We start from the raw sequence: 15,782 nt of genomic DNA, 5'->3' as shown, positions 1-15,782 counted from the left end.
ATCGCAGTTTTGTTGAATCTTTGTCATTTCTTTGCATGAATATATAAATAACAGAAGGTCATGATGATGAAGAAGAAGAAATGATTTGGTGGATTTTCACTGTAATCAGCAAAACTGCCATAAATTTCACCCTAAATGGAAACTGTGGTTTATAGAGGGGTGGTCTTTTCACTGCGGGACACTTTCTCCAACTTACAACCCAATCATTTTATCTTCAAGCTGCTGTTTATTCATTATATACTGTATATACCTGAAAACACACACCATCACACACCAGACCTGCAGAGCTGCAACAGCAGTAACGTGGATTAATAGCATTGTTTCTCCTCTCAAAGTTTCTTCCTCATAACATCTAAGGGAGTTTTTTCCTTTTTTAACGTGGCTGCTCATACACACGTTCACGTTAACGTGGCCGCTCATACGCACGTTCACGTTAACGTTGCCGCTCATACGCACGTTCACGTTAACGTGGCCGCTCATACGCACGTTCACGTTAACGTGGCTGCTCATACACACGTTCACGTTAACGTGGCTGCTCATACACACGTTCACGTTAACGTGGCCGCTCATACGCACGTTCACGTTAACGTGGCTGCTCATACACACGTTTGGATAAATAAACACATCATTAATAGACTTTGAGCAGCACTCTAGTCACAGGATCGTGTTTTAGGAGTAAACAGGAGTTTTTAATGCTGCAGGGTGTTTAAGAGACGAGTAAAAGCCTCCATGCTGCTCGAGATCACTGCACGCTGACGGCTGAAAATTCTCACTTTTCTGTAACAAAAAAGAGATTATATAACAATTTAACATGAGGAAAATAAACAGAAGAAATGGACACACACACACACACACACACACACACACAAAATGCCATTCATTACAAAATAAAAGACTAAACCTGTTATTATAAAAGATCTTTTCCATCATCAGACTCTGTGGAGTAGAAGAGCTGAGACGCTTCCCCTGTACAGTGAAGTGTCAGGGTGGGAAGAACTCAAACTGTAAATAACTCAAACATGACACTCATACATAATGAGACAGATGTTGGATTTCTCCATTATGAGGTGTAGACCACATCCTTGATTCTGATTGGTCGACAGTCCCTGATAAAGTATTCCCAGGTCCTGATCACATCTCAGCTCCACATCACGTCACCAAGTGAAGTTGGATGTTTGATCATAATTACAGGAAAATTCTGATCAGTTACACAAACACAGCAGGATCAGCCTGAACAGCCTGAACAGTATGAACAGCCTGAACAGCATGAACAGTATGAACAGCATGAACAGTATGAACAGCATGAACAGTCTGAACAGTATGAACAGCCTGAACAGTATGAACAGCATGAACAGCATGAACAGTATGAACAGCATGAACAACCTGAACAGTCTGAATTCAGTGAATTAAATTTTTCAGGATTTAAACAGTTCATATTTTCCAAGGAAGTCAATCAGAATGGTTAATCGGAATGTTGGCCATGGATCAGATGCTGAGAAGAAGAAATCCTGAGATCTCTAATTACCCAGAGATAGTAGGAAAGCAAATGCTAATTAAAGAATACTGAAAGGTGAGCAGTTTGGAATCAGGAGAACATGTCTGATGCCAGGATTTTCCTAGAAGCACTTTCCCAGTGTCCAAGAAACACCACCACAAGTGTCTGTTGGAATTCCATCAGAGAAAAGCTCGAGAAGCCAAAGGTACGTTAATCACAGTGTGTGAAGGAGAAGCCCAGAGAAAAACACAGGGTTTTTTCGCCTCGCTTTAACTGAACTGCAATGGCTTTCCTCATATACAACACACACACACACACACACACACACACACACACACACACACACACACACATAAACACACACATGTAGGGCAGGTTGAGATCACAGTTTCCATCAGCATGCTGTTCAGGTTTCCTGACACGAGATCTTTTTCACAAAAGAAAAATAAATGATGACCAAAAACCCGAGTGTTATTTCTATAAAAGAGGAAAAGCAGAAGTGTGGAACAAACAGAACCTTGGGCCATAATAAGGTTCAGAACCTGTGAAGCTGAAATCCACATGCACTCATTTTACACTCATTTTTCACAAAAAATACTCCTGAAACACAGTCAAAAGATTATTTTAATAATCAAACATCTATAAATACTTTTACACATGACTGGTATTAAAGTGTAAATCCAGAACACACACACTGTTTAACATCAACACACTGATTTAGGTGTTTGTTCTGTTCTTCAAGAAGAAGGTTATAAAAGTGGAAGATTTGAGTTTATTCTGCTTTTTGCTGATTGTAGAATAAAGAATCTTGTGTCAGGAGGAACAGCTGCTCCTAACAGAGTGATGATTTGGAGAACAGTTTGCAGTCACATCGGCTCCTGATACCTGATCATCACTTTATGTCCCCAGATGGTTCTAGTAAGAACATTCATTGCTTCTGTGGCCTCTAATACCTGGAGTGCAACCCAATCAAACCTCTTTGGCATGTGCAGCTTTTTAATGTGCAGCAACTGTGCAACACAATCAGTTCCACATGGTTCCACAAATTCCTGCACATCCAGCATCCTGTATAACCTGCTCTACTCCGAGCTGTGAACCTCAACACACCTACAGTTCATCTACAACCCTGATCTCCAGTACATTTCATTAGAAACAAACGAGACTGTAACTGTCAAATCCTGCATTAAGAAACCTGAAACAGTTCAAGAATGAGATCGAATCCCCCAAATCCAGGTGTACCAAACTCATAGCCTACAGGTGCAGGGAAGATTAATCACGTCCGTGATCACTGAATGGAGCTTCAGTCCTGGGTTAAGGAACATGGCAGCAGTGGAACATCTCACACTGAGCTAATAATGATAAATCATATAAAGTAAAAGAGAACTTGCTGGTCATGCAGAGGAACTCTCACATGGTCTGGTTGTAGGTAGGACCTCCACATCTTCTCTTCTGTCCTGACAATGACCAGAATCTAGTGACCTGCAGGGGTGTGTGTGTGTGTGTGCGCTATAAACAATGATGAGTGCTGTTCCTTCATGATTACACATGTAGAGTTTTGCTTAGAAGTTCATGGTCAGATTTAAGCTCCATGAAGTAAACTGATATGACTGAAGAACAAAGTATGTCTGGAGACTCGATCACACTGCTTTTGGGTTTATTTTCTAAAGATCAGGCTCATGTCCTGAACATGTCGTTGCTCCTCTTGTTATAGTGTTTTAAAAACCCAGACCATAAAGGAGAAGAGAAAGGTGAAAGGGATCAGGTTTGAATTAAACCCAAAGCAGGTCTTGGATCCCCTGATGATCAGTCACAGCAGAGAGACACTAAGAGAAGAGTTTAAGGGCATGTCCAGACTCGTCTCAGAGTGAGAACTGAGAGACATGAGAATAAGAGACGTGCGAGAGCAAAACCTACCCAAAGTAATCGAACCCCCTTCAATTATCAGCACTGAATAAAGTGTTTCATTATCTGTTAACTCTGAAGACCACATGCAATTCTTCACTTTGCACTTACCCTGAGGTTCTTCTTCTGAATTCCACTTATCTCACTCTGAAGCCACCACGCTATAATTCCACAGTACAGGTATTTCAGTCTATGAAGAGGTGAGAGAGACTTTAACATTCACAATGTGAGAACATCAACATGTCATCCAGGAATGAGTCAAATGGAAGATCTTCCACATTACTAGCTGAGATATTTACTCATGACTGCTGGTCTGGATAATGCTCCTTCTGTGTTCCGAGTTTTTCCTAATGAAGCACTACATGAATTCCTGAACAGTGTGCTGTAGTCTACACCAAGAACAATCTCCTAACCACATTAATCAAGTTCTGGAGAAACCTCGTTACAAATGTGCTCAAAAATGTGAATTTCTCCAACAATCTGTCAGGTTTCTAAAGTACATCCTGAGAAGGAGAGAAACATCTCAGCTGGGTGCAGTAACATGACTATAACCCAGAAGAACCAAAGCACTACCGATTGTTTCTAAAACAAAGAACAATTCATCAGATAATTCATCTCCATGATGACTCCTGTGAGGTCACTTCCTAAAGGAAATCCTAATTATCTGAAGAGGAATAAAGTCCTCCAGAGATCACAGCAATTTAATGCATTCTACACAATAAACCACCATGATTCCTGTGGTTCGGAGAAACCACCAAAGAAACTAGAAGCTAACAAATGGATAAAGATGGTGGACAAACTTAAGTAGCACATGTCCAAAGAGCCACCTGAGATTCCAAAGAGATGTTCTGAGCTTTACCCACAGTTGCATATTTCCCTCATCAGGATGCTGCTTGACTCATAGTGATGGAGAAAACAGATGTTTTTGGACCACGGTGTAATGGATGGAGAGAGCGTTGGTGCTGAGGAAAGAACATGGCTTGACACTAAGGACATCTTGGGCAATTCATGGTTCATTACAGACAGAGGGAAAGACACATTTTAGGGGTAGTTCATCTTCAGGAACTGTCACTTGGTGAGGGAAAAGTTTCCACCCACATCCACTGAGGGCATTACAGATGTTCTTCTCACTGAAAATGCTAATCCTTAATCACCATCGCACACACATAATAAAAACATCTTGATAAATAGAATCATTTATATGTAAAGATTGTGAGAAAGAAAAATAAAGACACTTCATAAGAGTGAATGTAACTGTTTTACTGAGAATATAGAAGTTCACCTGACTGTGATTTGAGTGTAATTATCGCCATCTAGTGGCAGGCAGACTAACACTGATCTGACCAGGAGACTGATGGGATGTGAGCAGTGTAGATGTGAAATACAATGCTGGTTCCTCCTGGTTCCACCAAGCAGGGTTTACTGTTACTGGAAACCAGTTCTGAACTTATATAAACTAGGTGGAAAGTTCTGAACACAAGCCGTGTAGCTGCGTTTTAGATCATTGGCATTGGACGAATAGTGTTCAGAGGTTCACCTGAGATTCGGTCTCAGGTGTTTACAGTAGCACAGTTCTGAACAAAAACACTATTAATTATTCACTGTGTTTAAGACTGGATCACATTCAACTGAAATGTTCTTACAATAATGCAGCCAAAGAAAAGGGTAAAGGGCATGTTAGTGAAACCTTTCAGGTGATGTCACATGCAGGTTGGTCCTACAAAGTGCCTATGAAAAGATAAAGAACCAACAACGTCCTCCAACTGCTTTTAACAAACTCAAATTCCCTGACTGTGGCTTTAATCGCATTAAAATGTCATTTTAGATGTGAAAAACATATCAAATTAAAGCAGGTACGAAGTGATACAATAAAGTTTAGAGACTTGCTGTTTACAAGCACTTTATCTACATTTCCACACCATCAGCTTCAAAATATTCCCCCTGCACAGCAATCCAGTGCCCCCAGTGATCTTCTGGAAAGTGTCCTCGAAGTCTTGGTTTATTTTGTAGCGTGGGTGAGCGTCTGTGATTCACACCGGATCTTCATCTTCAGGAAGAGGGCGAAGTCTGCAGGAGCCAAATCTGGTGGGTGTGTAAGTTAGATTGTGTTGTTTCCGCTGAGAGACTTGTGTGAGAAGAGCTCGATGACGTGGTAACGCACGTGGTCAGAACAGCAGACGCTGCACTGCTCCTGATGTAAACAGGACGATGTCTTTTGGCACACTGACTTATGAAGGTCGGTGCTCCCTGTGACTGTGTATTGCCATCAGTTGACGTGTTACCAGTCTCCAAACCTTTGGATTCCACCTGGTATGCTTTGGTGCCACATATCTAGAACATAATACACAACACTAAAGGCACTTTTTTGCTGCGAGTTTGGTGAAGTTACTGATACACACAAGTTGTCCAGTGAATTTATTTGTGCAAATATCGCAAAAAGTTAAAAGCAGGCAAACATCAACCTTCTGCTCCCAGAATTTCCCTGACAAAAGTGCATATTAATAAAGCGTACCTGGATTATAATATCTAAGCCACACGCTTTCCTCATATCCATACAGTTCATATCGAAGTGAAATGATATGAAACGAGAGGAAGCGGAATCACATGACCTGCTGTGCAGATCTCTGAACACTTCATTATGGAGAATAATGGAGACTGTAGCTGTGATCAGACTTTTTTTAAACCATGAAAAACCATGCAGTGCGAGCGATGTTTTTCTCAGCATGCACGCTTGTATACATAACAAATCCAAAGAGCAGATACATGGATCCCAGAGTTCATACAACACATGAATTGATCATAAATTATTGCTGTTTAAATAAATTTCCACGTTCCTGATGCGACTCACACGTCATGAACTCAAACAGGAGATGTGATGAATCTGAGAGATGTTTGTGAACGTCTGTCACAGTCCTGATGTTTTTTGAGGTAAAAGTTGACGTTGTGTTTCGTCTTTTGATTGTGAAGATCTGCAGTTTGTTTGTGTAAGTGACCAAGTAGTTACGTTTTAGACGTTACCCAGTTTATGCCGTGTCCATGTTTCTCAGTAGCCTCAGTTACTGATCTCATGAACAGGGTTTTTGTGGCCTTCTGATATTTGACATCAGAAAAACAAACTTTTAAGTAGATGATCCTATCCACAGATCCAAATCCACGCATTCCATTATTACCTTCATCACAAAGCAGCGTCTTTCTTATAGCTGTTGATCTGTGAAAACATCTGACCTGCAGGTTTTCCATCAGCCCTCAAAACTGTGAAGTTGAAGCATGAAGCCCTTAAAGATCATTTCAATTGTTCTGTAAAGAATAATCAGTTTTCTTTTCTCTGAGCAGATGATCAATGCTGAGAAGAAGATTTTGAATGTAATGGGTTGGGCTTCTCATGTGACGAAGGTTCTTCGCCCCTGGTGCTGGAAGCAGTGATGTATGCTTGTGAGAAGGTCCGTGTCCCCTTGCGATGGTGTCGATGGGGAGGCGTCTTCCGGACCTTCGAGACCTTCGTCTGCACAGGAACAGGAACCGGAGCATGAGCAGGAGTGATGGTGGGCAGAGCGACCAAAGCTTGGGACTTGTTTTGAGGACAGGGGCTGGAATGGTGCGGTGAACAAGTGGAGGTGTCCAGCCTGCCTTCAGTTTCCTGACAGAAAGATAAAGAATAAATGCAAAGAAAAAAGGAAATCAGGAAAGAAGCAAAGAAGAGACGGAATCGATAGAAAACAACAAAGGCAACTGTGTGGAGAGAAAGGGGGAAAAGAGGGGAAAAAAGGTGGTGATGAAAATCTCCACATGGACAGAATGAAAGTGGAAGCATTTGAGGACACAAGAGACAAACAGTCACACAAACAACAAACAAGCAAGGGTAAGAAAAGAACTCATGCAGGTGAAGAGTAATATGGAGAGAAAGCTCAGGCAGGTGCAGTGTGGGTTCATCTGAATCAGCTCCCCCGGTGTGATTCAGTATCTGGTAAACAGAAGATCAGGAGAACCCTGCCTCACTACCCATCAAGAGAAGGAGGAATTTCTGGTCACATGACCACATATTCATGCTTTGAGAGATCACCAGTTTTTTAAGCCGAGAGGCTTCAGGAAATACGAGACCTCATTCTCTAAAAGGTCCTGGGGCTCCCTGGAGTTTGTGGTATTTTCAGGATGTGAACATTTCAGTCCATTGGAAGGATCAGAGATTGAGACGGACCTGAAGGTGATCGATTCCCTGATCATTGTGCTGATTACTGAAAGAGGGAGCTGACTGAGACGCACTCTGCACGTGAAGCAGCTTGAAGAAATTTTAATTTCATGACATCAGGACTGTTTGCTCCTGGACACAGAGACACTCATCACATCACACTGTACATACAGCAGGTCCTGATGATACTTCAGGAAACCTGAGACAGAAAACTGCACTGACCAATAAAACTAAAAGAAGTCAACTAAAATAAACACCTACAAATCATCATTCATTAGATTCTAAAGCCAATAAAAGCAGCTCATTTGAGAACAAAAAAAAAATATATATATATATATATATATATATATATATATATATATATATATATATATATATATATATATATATATATATATATATATATATATACACTGTATATATTAAAAACATTTTACAAGTTGGAAATTTTGAGTTTAAAAATATGAATCTTATGCAGCATCTCACATTCCCCATCACACACTGAGCAGCCGAACTGCTGCATCTACACACCATGAGCAGAAAGTTGTGCTGAGATCTGATGCCATGACCTGCTTCAAGTGTGTGTGTGTGTGTGTGTGTGTGTGTGTGTGTATTTAATTCTGCTGCTTGTGATGTTTAGCCAGGCAGCATGCATTTCCCAGCCATGCATCTTACTGACCTCCCCATCCCACTGCTGATCCCAAGTCATTCATCAACTGGCACAGGACAGAGCAAAGTCCCGACACTCATCCTCCTAAACATGCACCCACAATCACATTTCAGCACCACGGCACAGAAACAGCTCCACGCCAAGAGGCTGCTATATTACCAACTTAACAAAACACACCTGCGCGCACACACACACCTGCACACTGTCACTCACACACACACACACACCTGCACACTGTCACCACACACACACACACACACACACCTGCATGCACAGCATCAATCAGTTTTTAATAAAGTTTATTTAACATTTGTGAAATGTAGATAAAAAAGACAAATAAACAGCAGGACCCATCCGATAAATAGAAAGACGTAAAAAAATAGTTTATAAAACACACTGGATATTTTGTTTTGCAGAAAATCATATTCTCATAAATACAGTACAATACGCAAAACAACCTTCCGTCTCCTCTCTACACATTCTCTCGTCTCACCTTAGGCATTCTGGTGGATCTCAGTAACATCAGGAGCTAAACATGTCTATTACACTCTCCTCATTAGTACTCGATCAAAGTGTAAACAGGAAACTGATACTGATTCTTATTAGCATTAAAGAGAATAAGCAGTCAGTAGCAGTGTGTATTATTGGCAGTATTTCAGTAGATCTGAGGGGAAAAGGGGCAGATAGTGTTACAGTACTGTGGATTTAATGCTCCTGAACTGTAAACAGTGGGACTTCTGTGAACTGGTCAGATAATAATTTATAATAATACTGCATTAATGTTTAACAGTGACTGAGGAACCCAAAGAAGAAGCAGCAGCATCGAGTGAAACAACAAACCAGGGAGTGTAAAAACCCCTGAGCAAAGACGTAAACATGTTCTGAGAAATTATATATATTTATATTTGTACTGATTTAAACTCTTTTGTAACCCCAGTTTTGTGCACTGTGATGATCTCAGCTGCACTGCTGCACTTCCTGCACAGTTCTAATCCGTCTTCATCATCAGTTCTACTTCAGAGATTTCCCATAAATACAACCACAGACGGTTTCAGATCCTCTTTCATTACAAACTACAAAGTCCTGAGTCACATGGCATCAAGTCAAGATACTTAAGAAGGAGGTGAGAGCGAGCGAGTCAAGCCTGCTGTTCCTCATCGCTCTGAGGCGTGTGGAAGAGGAGCAGGATTTCACCTGCACAAACACGAAACTAATCATGAAGTCGATTGATCCAGGAAGGTGGAGATGCTGGGTTTGGGGCAGGTGTGTGATCAGGCTGTAGACTGGCTCTGAATGTGAGGAGGACTTTGTTGAAGGGTTAAATGGGAACAGGAACATGACCTGACACACACACATGTCCTACCATGTTGATGTCAGTTTTTGCGGCGGGAAACCCGACCACCGTGGGACCAGCGTGGACGACGTCCTCCGATGACACAAAGCCTCTTCTATCTATTAAACTGGGACAAGGAGAAAGAGTTTCAGATGTTACACAGGGGTGTGGTTCAGAATACCAATGTGATTCCATACAGTGGAAAACATCTACTTTCACATGGTACAGTCCTGATCAGAAGAATAAAGTTTGTTTTTTCCATTCAGTGTTGATGGATTTTCACTGGGAGCATTTATTCATGTTTCTCGGGTGTCTCTCTCACACACACACACACACACACACACACACACACACACACACACACCGCATCACTTCCCATGTTAGTGTTCACTGTTAAAAGTACAATTTTAAGTACATATCATTAAAGGTGTCCATGTCAGGAGGTCAGACTCTCACCTGGGAGGCATGGGCCCACACAGCACCGAGCAGCAGTTCTTCAAAATGTTGTTCTGAGTGTAAGGATTCCCAGTTTCCTCATTCCCACTCTTCCCTGACCAAGAACCTTTAATCTGGAAAAGATTCAGTGATCGTCACCATTACAGGACATTAAAGCTGAATTACAGAGCGTGATGTGAGTTTTATTATTAATATCTAATGTTCCATACTCACGTCCTCGTTTGTGGTGAGATTAGCAGCAACCAGGTACGTATGGAAACCTGAGAGGCCTAAAATTGACCAAACTGAAAAGAAGCAAACCACCAGCTCTAAAGCAGTGCAGAAGAAGTAAAGGAGAAATCCAGATTACACCGAGTTTATACCCATGCCCTTTTACACACTTCATTATTAGCAGAGTAAAAATAGAAGCTGCTAATTGCAATCATAACCAAAAAAACTGCAGACGGGAAACTACAGCAAAAACAGAGGTAAAAGCCAAAAGGATATCTGGCAGGACTCGCCTGGAGAGCCGAAACCAAGCCGTTTCCTCCCTGTGACCCTGAAAAACAATATATTTCATCATAACTGAGTCATAATCAGGTCTTTAATAAACATGAACAGACAGGAAGGGGGATTCTCTGACTCTGAATAAGAGCAGCAATTTAAAGTCATTATGAAATAAAATAAGGAGAGAAACTCTGGTTTCTTCAGACTGTTCTCTTAGAACCAGAAACATGTGATGGAACGGGAGCCACACTGAGCTGAATACTCCTACACACACACACACACACACACACACACACACACACACACACACACACACACACACACACACACACACACACACACACATACTGAGAGCCAGGTGTGTGGTCACACAGCCGAAGATGAAGGCAGTGAGGAAGGACAGCGAGACGATGAACATGTAGAAGAAGCGATAGTTGCGTTTTCCCACACAGTTTCCGACCCAGGGGCAGTGATGATCAAACCGCTCTGAAAAACATAAAACACAAACAGGTTTGATCATATTATGAAAATCAGGTCATGACCTCTAACAGTGAGTCTAAAATTTCTGATTTATTTATTCGGAAAAACCTGAATAAGGTCCGATCACTGAATCAGACCAAATAGGTTGACCAGTGAAAAGATTCCCAGCATCAGCGCTCCAGAGCGGAGAGTCTCCACAATGTTCCGTCTAAACTCACCCACACAGTTGTCACATAGGCTGCAGTGGGAAGTCCGCGGCGGCCGGAAGATCTTACAGGTGAAGCAGTACTTCAGCTTAACGACCTGCTGGTTGATAACGACCTCCTTGGTGCGAGGAGGAGGACGATAGGACGAGGTGCAGCCGTTTGGGTTTTCTGTACAGCAGAACAGCAGAGTTCTAATCAAAATGATTACAGCATTCGATCTGAAACCCCACATGCTGCTTCTGTAACGTGCTTTTCTTCAGATTCTGCATGTTTTTACTTTCATGTTTTTATAAATAAATTAAAATAGAAAAAAGGAAGACTGCTTAACTATTTTGGGAAAGTCTAATAACATCTAATCTAACAAATCAGATTTACCCTCACTTCTGTGTAGTGTTGTTTGTTTTCCTGATGATAATTTACAGTGCTGTAACACGTGATTCCATAAAAAGCTTTTCACCTTCTACAGTGTCACGTGATCTCTGTGCCACGTGATCTCTGTGCCACGTGATCTCTGTGCCAGACATGAAACCCTGCTAGATTATTATACTTATCACTCAGAATCGGACAGAACGAAGGTGAAGTCTCCTCACCGATCTGTTTCTCGATGTCGGCCGCTTCCTCAGGTGTCGCTCTAGGAAGAATCCCAGGATCTGAGAAGCTGGTCTGAAGGAGAGAGATGACCACGAACACAAACAGCACTCCTCCAATCACTGGGATGAAGCCAGTCAGATGTTCCACCAGGAACGGACAGCTGGAAACACAACACAGCATTATAGGGGTTATCTTACCATGTGACCCAGAAACCTCCTGAGATAACAGGACTCAGATCAGACTCTCCACTTCATGTCTCAGAGAGAGAGAGAGAGAGAGAGAGAGAGAGAGAGAGAGAAGTGTTGTGTGTCTTTTTCTAGTTAGTTGTGAGTCGGAGGTAAGAAGTGAAGGTGAGTGAGAAGAATCAGGTGATGAAGGTGAGGAAATGTGTGTAGACTCACTCAAACACGAAGAACAGGAGGCTGGTGATGAGGATGAGCCCCATGGTGAGAGGAAGAACACCACTATGACGGGACACCATGATCCGACCATCACAATAAAAGCGGTTTTTTCCCGGAAACACTTCCCATTTCCTCCTCAGCCTGCTGGACTGCTTCTCCTGGCAGGGACGCGCAGATGCAGGAGCTGCTGTGTGTCCAGGTGTTGGTGTGGAGAGGGCATGAGGATCTATTTGTTGATATTCACAGCTTTTCATGGTTTCCCGGTTGGGTAGGAGGACCGTCATCCGACTTATTTTCCCCCCAAACAAACACTTCCACTTCCTGGATCCTACCGGACTACTGGCGCTTCAACTCTTGCGTGAAGGGACCGGAAATGCGCCTCAAAATGTTCCTTGAAATGTTCCTCAAAAGTTTCCTCGTACATCAGAAAAGAGCTGAGCATTTCAGCTGACTGGATTTCCAGCATGTTATGCGGTTCTCATGTCCATCCGCGGAATGATCACTGATCACTACACCACCAAACCGCTCACATATACCAGGTCGTGACGTCACACATACACTTCCGGTACGCGGATGTACACATTTCAAAATCATTTAATATAAAACATTTCTTCACCATTAACACCACTGACCTTCTAATAATAATAATAATAATAATAATAATAATCATAATCATAATCATAATCATAAATCTAAAACGGGTGATTTCATGATCATAGTCTAGCTCGTTTCAGGGGAAGATCCAAAAAGTCGCTTGATGACGTCACTTTTCTTGCATGGGTTCGTAATCCTGGTGATGATTCGTATTATATACATAATATAATTATAATTATTAGTTATATTCTATTCTATTGTATTATAATTGTATAATTATAATATAATATACATAAATAAATAATTACACAACTAATTTTAGCATAAAAGAATTAACTAGGAAACATAAGAGAACATAAACCTTCTCCTTGAAACTCACAGAAATGCATTAATTTCTGTTAGAAACTCTGAGAACAAACAGCAGGAACTGGTGATCTGGTGGTGATCACTGATTAGTGTTTGGGGATTGAAGGTCCTCATATCTAGTGCACGACTGCCTGATTACAAACAGGAAAAAGACCAGCAAAAGTCTGGAAGAAGACCAGGTGATGTCCACCACATATCCAGTTTGGGTGAATCTGTGTTGGTGATAGCTGCAGATTCTTGTGGTATCCTGCTGTTGTAGACCATCCGCCACAAGGTTAGGTTTGATGTTTTGAAGCTCTAATGCTCCACAGAGTGATTATTTGAGTTATTATCTCCTTATTGGCAGCTGCATCTAAAGGTCGCTCCTAACTGGGAGATTCAGAAGAAATTCTTAAAAATGAGTGTGATAATATAAAATAAATAGATAAAGCATTTAAAAAATCATCATCATCCTCTTCTTCTTCTTCTTTTAGCCGCTCCTGTTAGGGGTCACCACAGCGGATCATCCATCTCCATACCCTCCTGTCCTCTACATCTGCTTCTTTCAAACCAACATCATAAGTCAGTGTGATGTTTACATTTGTCAGATGTTAGATCCTTTCAGTGATTATGAAGATGATGTGGAGCTGAATTGGAGATGACGTGGAGATGACGTGGAGATGATGTGGAGCTGATGTGGAAAATGATGTGGAGCTGAATTGGAGATGACGTGGAGATGAGCTGGAGCTGATGTGGAAAATGATGTGAAGCTGAATTGGAGATGACTTGGAGATGAGCTGGAGCTGATGTGGAAAATGATGTGGAGCTGAATTGGAGATGACGTGGAGATGAGCTGGTGCTGATGTGAAAAATGATGTGGAGCTGAATTGGAGATGATGTGCAGATGATATTTAGTTGAATTGGAAATTATTTGGAGATGATTTGGAGATGATGTGGAAATGATGTGAAGATGAAATGGAGATGAAGTGCGAAGTGATTTGGAGATGACGTGAGCTCTGCCTGAGGAACTCATAAACCAAACTGAAATGAAATGTGCATTACAGAACCTGTCATTAACACAAATAGATTAGATATACTGATAAGTTTACAACATTTTACATTATAATGTGTGGACACTCGTCTCTATTCTCTGATCTTCCTCCAGGGTGTACAGGTTCCTCAGTGAGAGCTTCCCTCTGCACTTCTGTGAAATGGGTTTGGAAAGGAAATTATTATGTAGGAACTTTATAGTTCCACTTTAATCTTGAAATTGATCTGAGGCACTTTTGAGAAATCCTTCTGCAGATAGAGAAGGTCAGTTGGCTTGGACCGACTGTGGGGAGAAACACAGCAGGTGAACTGGAGAAAGAACTCAATAGTGTTGTTTTTACACAGTAGCAGGTTCAACCAGAACATTTTCACTGTGACGAGATGCGAATTTTAATATTTTATTCAGAGTAAAGCTACAGACCAACAAGTCAAACAAGCTCTTACATCAACAGCCTCAAGGAATAAAGACCAAACTCTCATATCAGTGTGTGTGTGTGTGTGTGTGTGTGTGTGTGTGTGTGTGTGTGGTAATGTGAGTTTGGTGACTTTATCGTGTTTCTGAACCAGAACTGATCATTAAAGAGTACATTGTGTGCTGTATGATTTGTTTATTGTATATTTTTTTATTCAAATAAATGATTTTTAACACTGGAGTGTTTTATCATCTATTTAGCAGCATTTTTATGTTTTTTTTGGGGGGGGGTACTTAAATCAGAATCAAAAATGATAAATAATAAAAATTAATTAATAAAAATAAAGTAGATTTTGGTGAATATAACATACGATTTGCTACCAGTGTTAATGACGTGTACAGAACAACTCATCCACATACACACACACACACACACACACACTCTCACTGTAAATTATAAACTACTATATTAAAAGCACTTGGGCTCGTCCGGGATTTGAACCCGGGACCTCTCGCACCCAAAGCGAGAATCATACCCCTAGACCAACGAGCCGGCTGGAAGAGCCTCCTGCAGGTGTTTATTTTAGGCTTCAGGACTCAGTCTACGTGGCACTGAAGTTTCTCTCTCATGTTCCTGTGTGACAGGTAATGACGGATCCTGTACACCAGAGGGCAGCAGCGGGCAGAGTCTGAGGGAATAAGATCTATGCTCCATTTGAGAGTCGTTCCGTTTCTGATTCCAAATAATAAGAAATATATATATATATATATATATATATATATATATATATATATATATATATATATATATATATATATATGTGTGTGTGTGTGTGTGTGTGTGTGTGTGTGTGTGTGTGTGTGTGTCTTGACATTGTTAAGTGAATTATGATTCTGATGTCATCTCTGTAGGCTCTGCTTGGAAAATGACCACTAGAAGGCGACAAAGCAACGTGAAGCTGCTACCGAGACCTGAAATTAGCAAATATGCAAATTGGAAATTCCCTATAGATGAAGGTGAGTGAGATCTACAGGGATAAAGATGAGACCAGTGGTGGGAGGTCAGGGTCAGTAAATTCTTCTCTGCTGGCCTAAACACTATCAGAACCACTGACCTACATTTACTATATAAATTCTAATATTTGTTCCATGAAATTGTATTAATTTATTCCATC

The 15,782-nt window shown here is 41.2% G+C and overlaps 1 protein-coding gene and 1 non-coding gene across 3 annotated transcripts; both read right to left on the bottom strand.

Annotated features, from left to right (window-relative positions):
• Positions 1 to 5,799: 5,799 nt before the first annotated feature.
• Positions 5,800 to 12,831, bottom strand: zdhhc18b (zinc finger DHHC-type palmitoyltransferase 18b). Of its 2 annotated transcripts, XM_046843897.1 has the most exons (10): positions 12,207 to 12,826; positions 11,805 to 11,965; positions 11,227 to 11,382; positions 10,877 to 11,014; positions 10,529 to 10,580; positions 10,256 to 10,358; positions 10,043 to 10,155; positions 9,617 to 9,713; positions 8,263 to 8,337; positions 6,942 to 7,034 (listed from the first exon to the last, which is right to left on the bottom strand). In XM_046843897.1, exons 1-9 carry the CDS (start codon positions 12,488 to 12,490, stop codon positions 8,296 to 8,298), a joined length of 1,146 nt encoding a protein of 381 aa, XP_046699853.1. In that variant the 5' UTR covers positions 12,491 to 12,826; the 3' UTR covers positions 6,942 to 7,034; positions 8,263 to 8,295. The 2 variants fall into 2 exon arrangements, with proteins under 2 accessions (XP_046699852.1, XP_046699853.1); XM_046843896.1 differs by lacking the exon at positions 8,263 to 8,337 and having other exon boundaries at positions 5,800 to 7,034; positions 12,207 to 12,831.
• Positions 12,832 to 15,088: 2,257 nt separating this feature from the next.
• On the bottom strand, positions 15,089 to 15,160 carry trnap-ugg. The gene has a single exon. It is a non-coding gene; the product is annotated as a tRNA-Pro (tRNA).
• Positions 15,161 to 15,782: the final 622 nt, after the last annotated feature.

The sequence above is a fragment of the Silurus meridionalis genome, chromosome 29, assembly GCF_014805685.1.
Source record: "Silurus meridionalis isolate SWU-2019-XX chromosome 29, ASM1480568v1, whole genome shotgun sequence".
NCBI lineage: Eukaryota > Metazoa > Chordata > Actinopteri > Siluriformes > Siluridae > Silurus > Silurus meridionalis.
The sequence above is the reverse complement of the archived record's forward strand: the minus strand, read 5'-3'. Positions and strand labels throughout refer to the sequence as shown.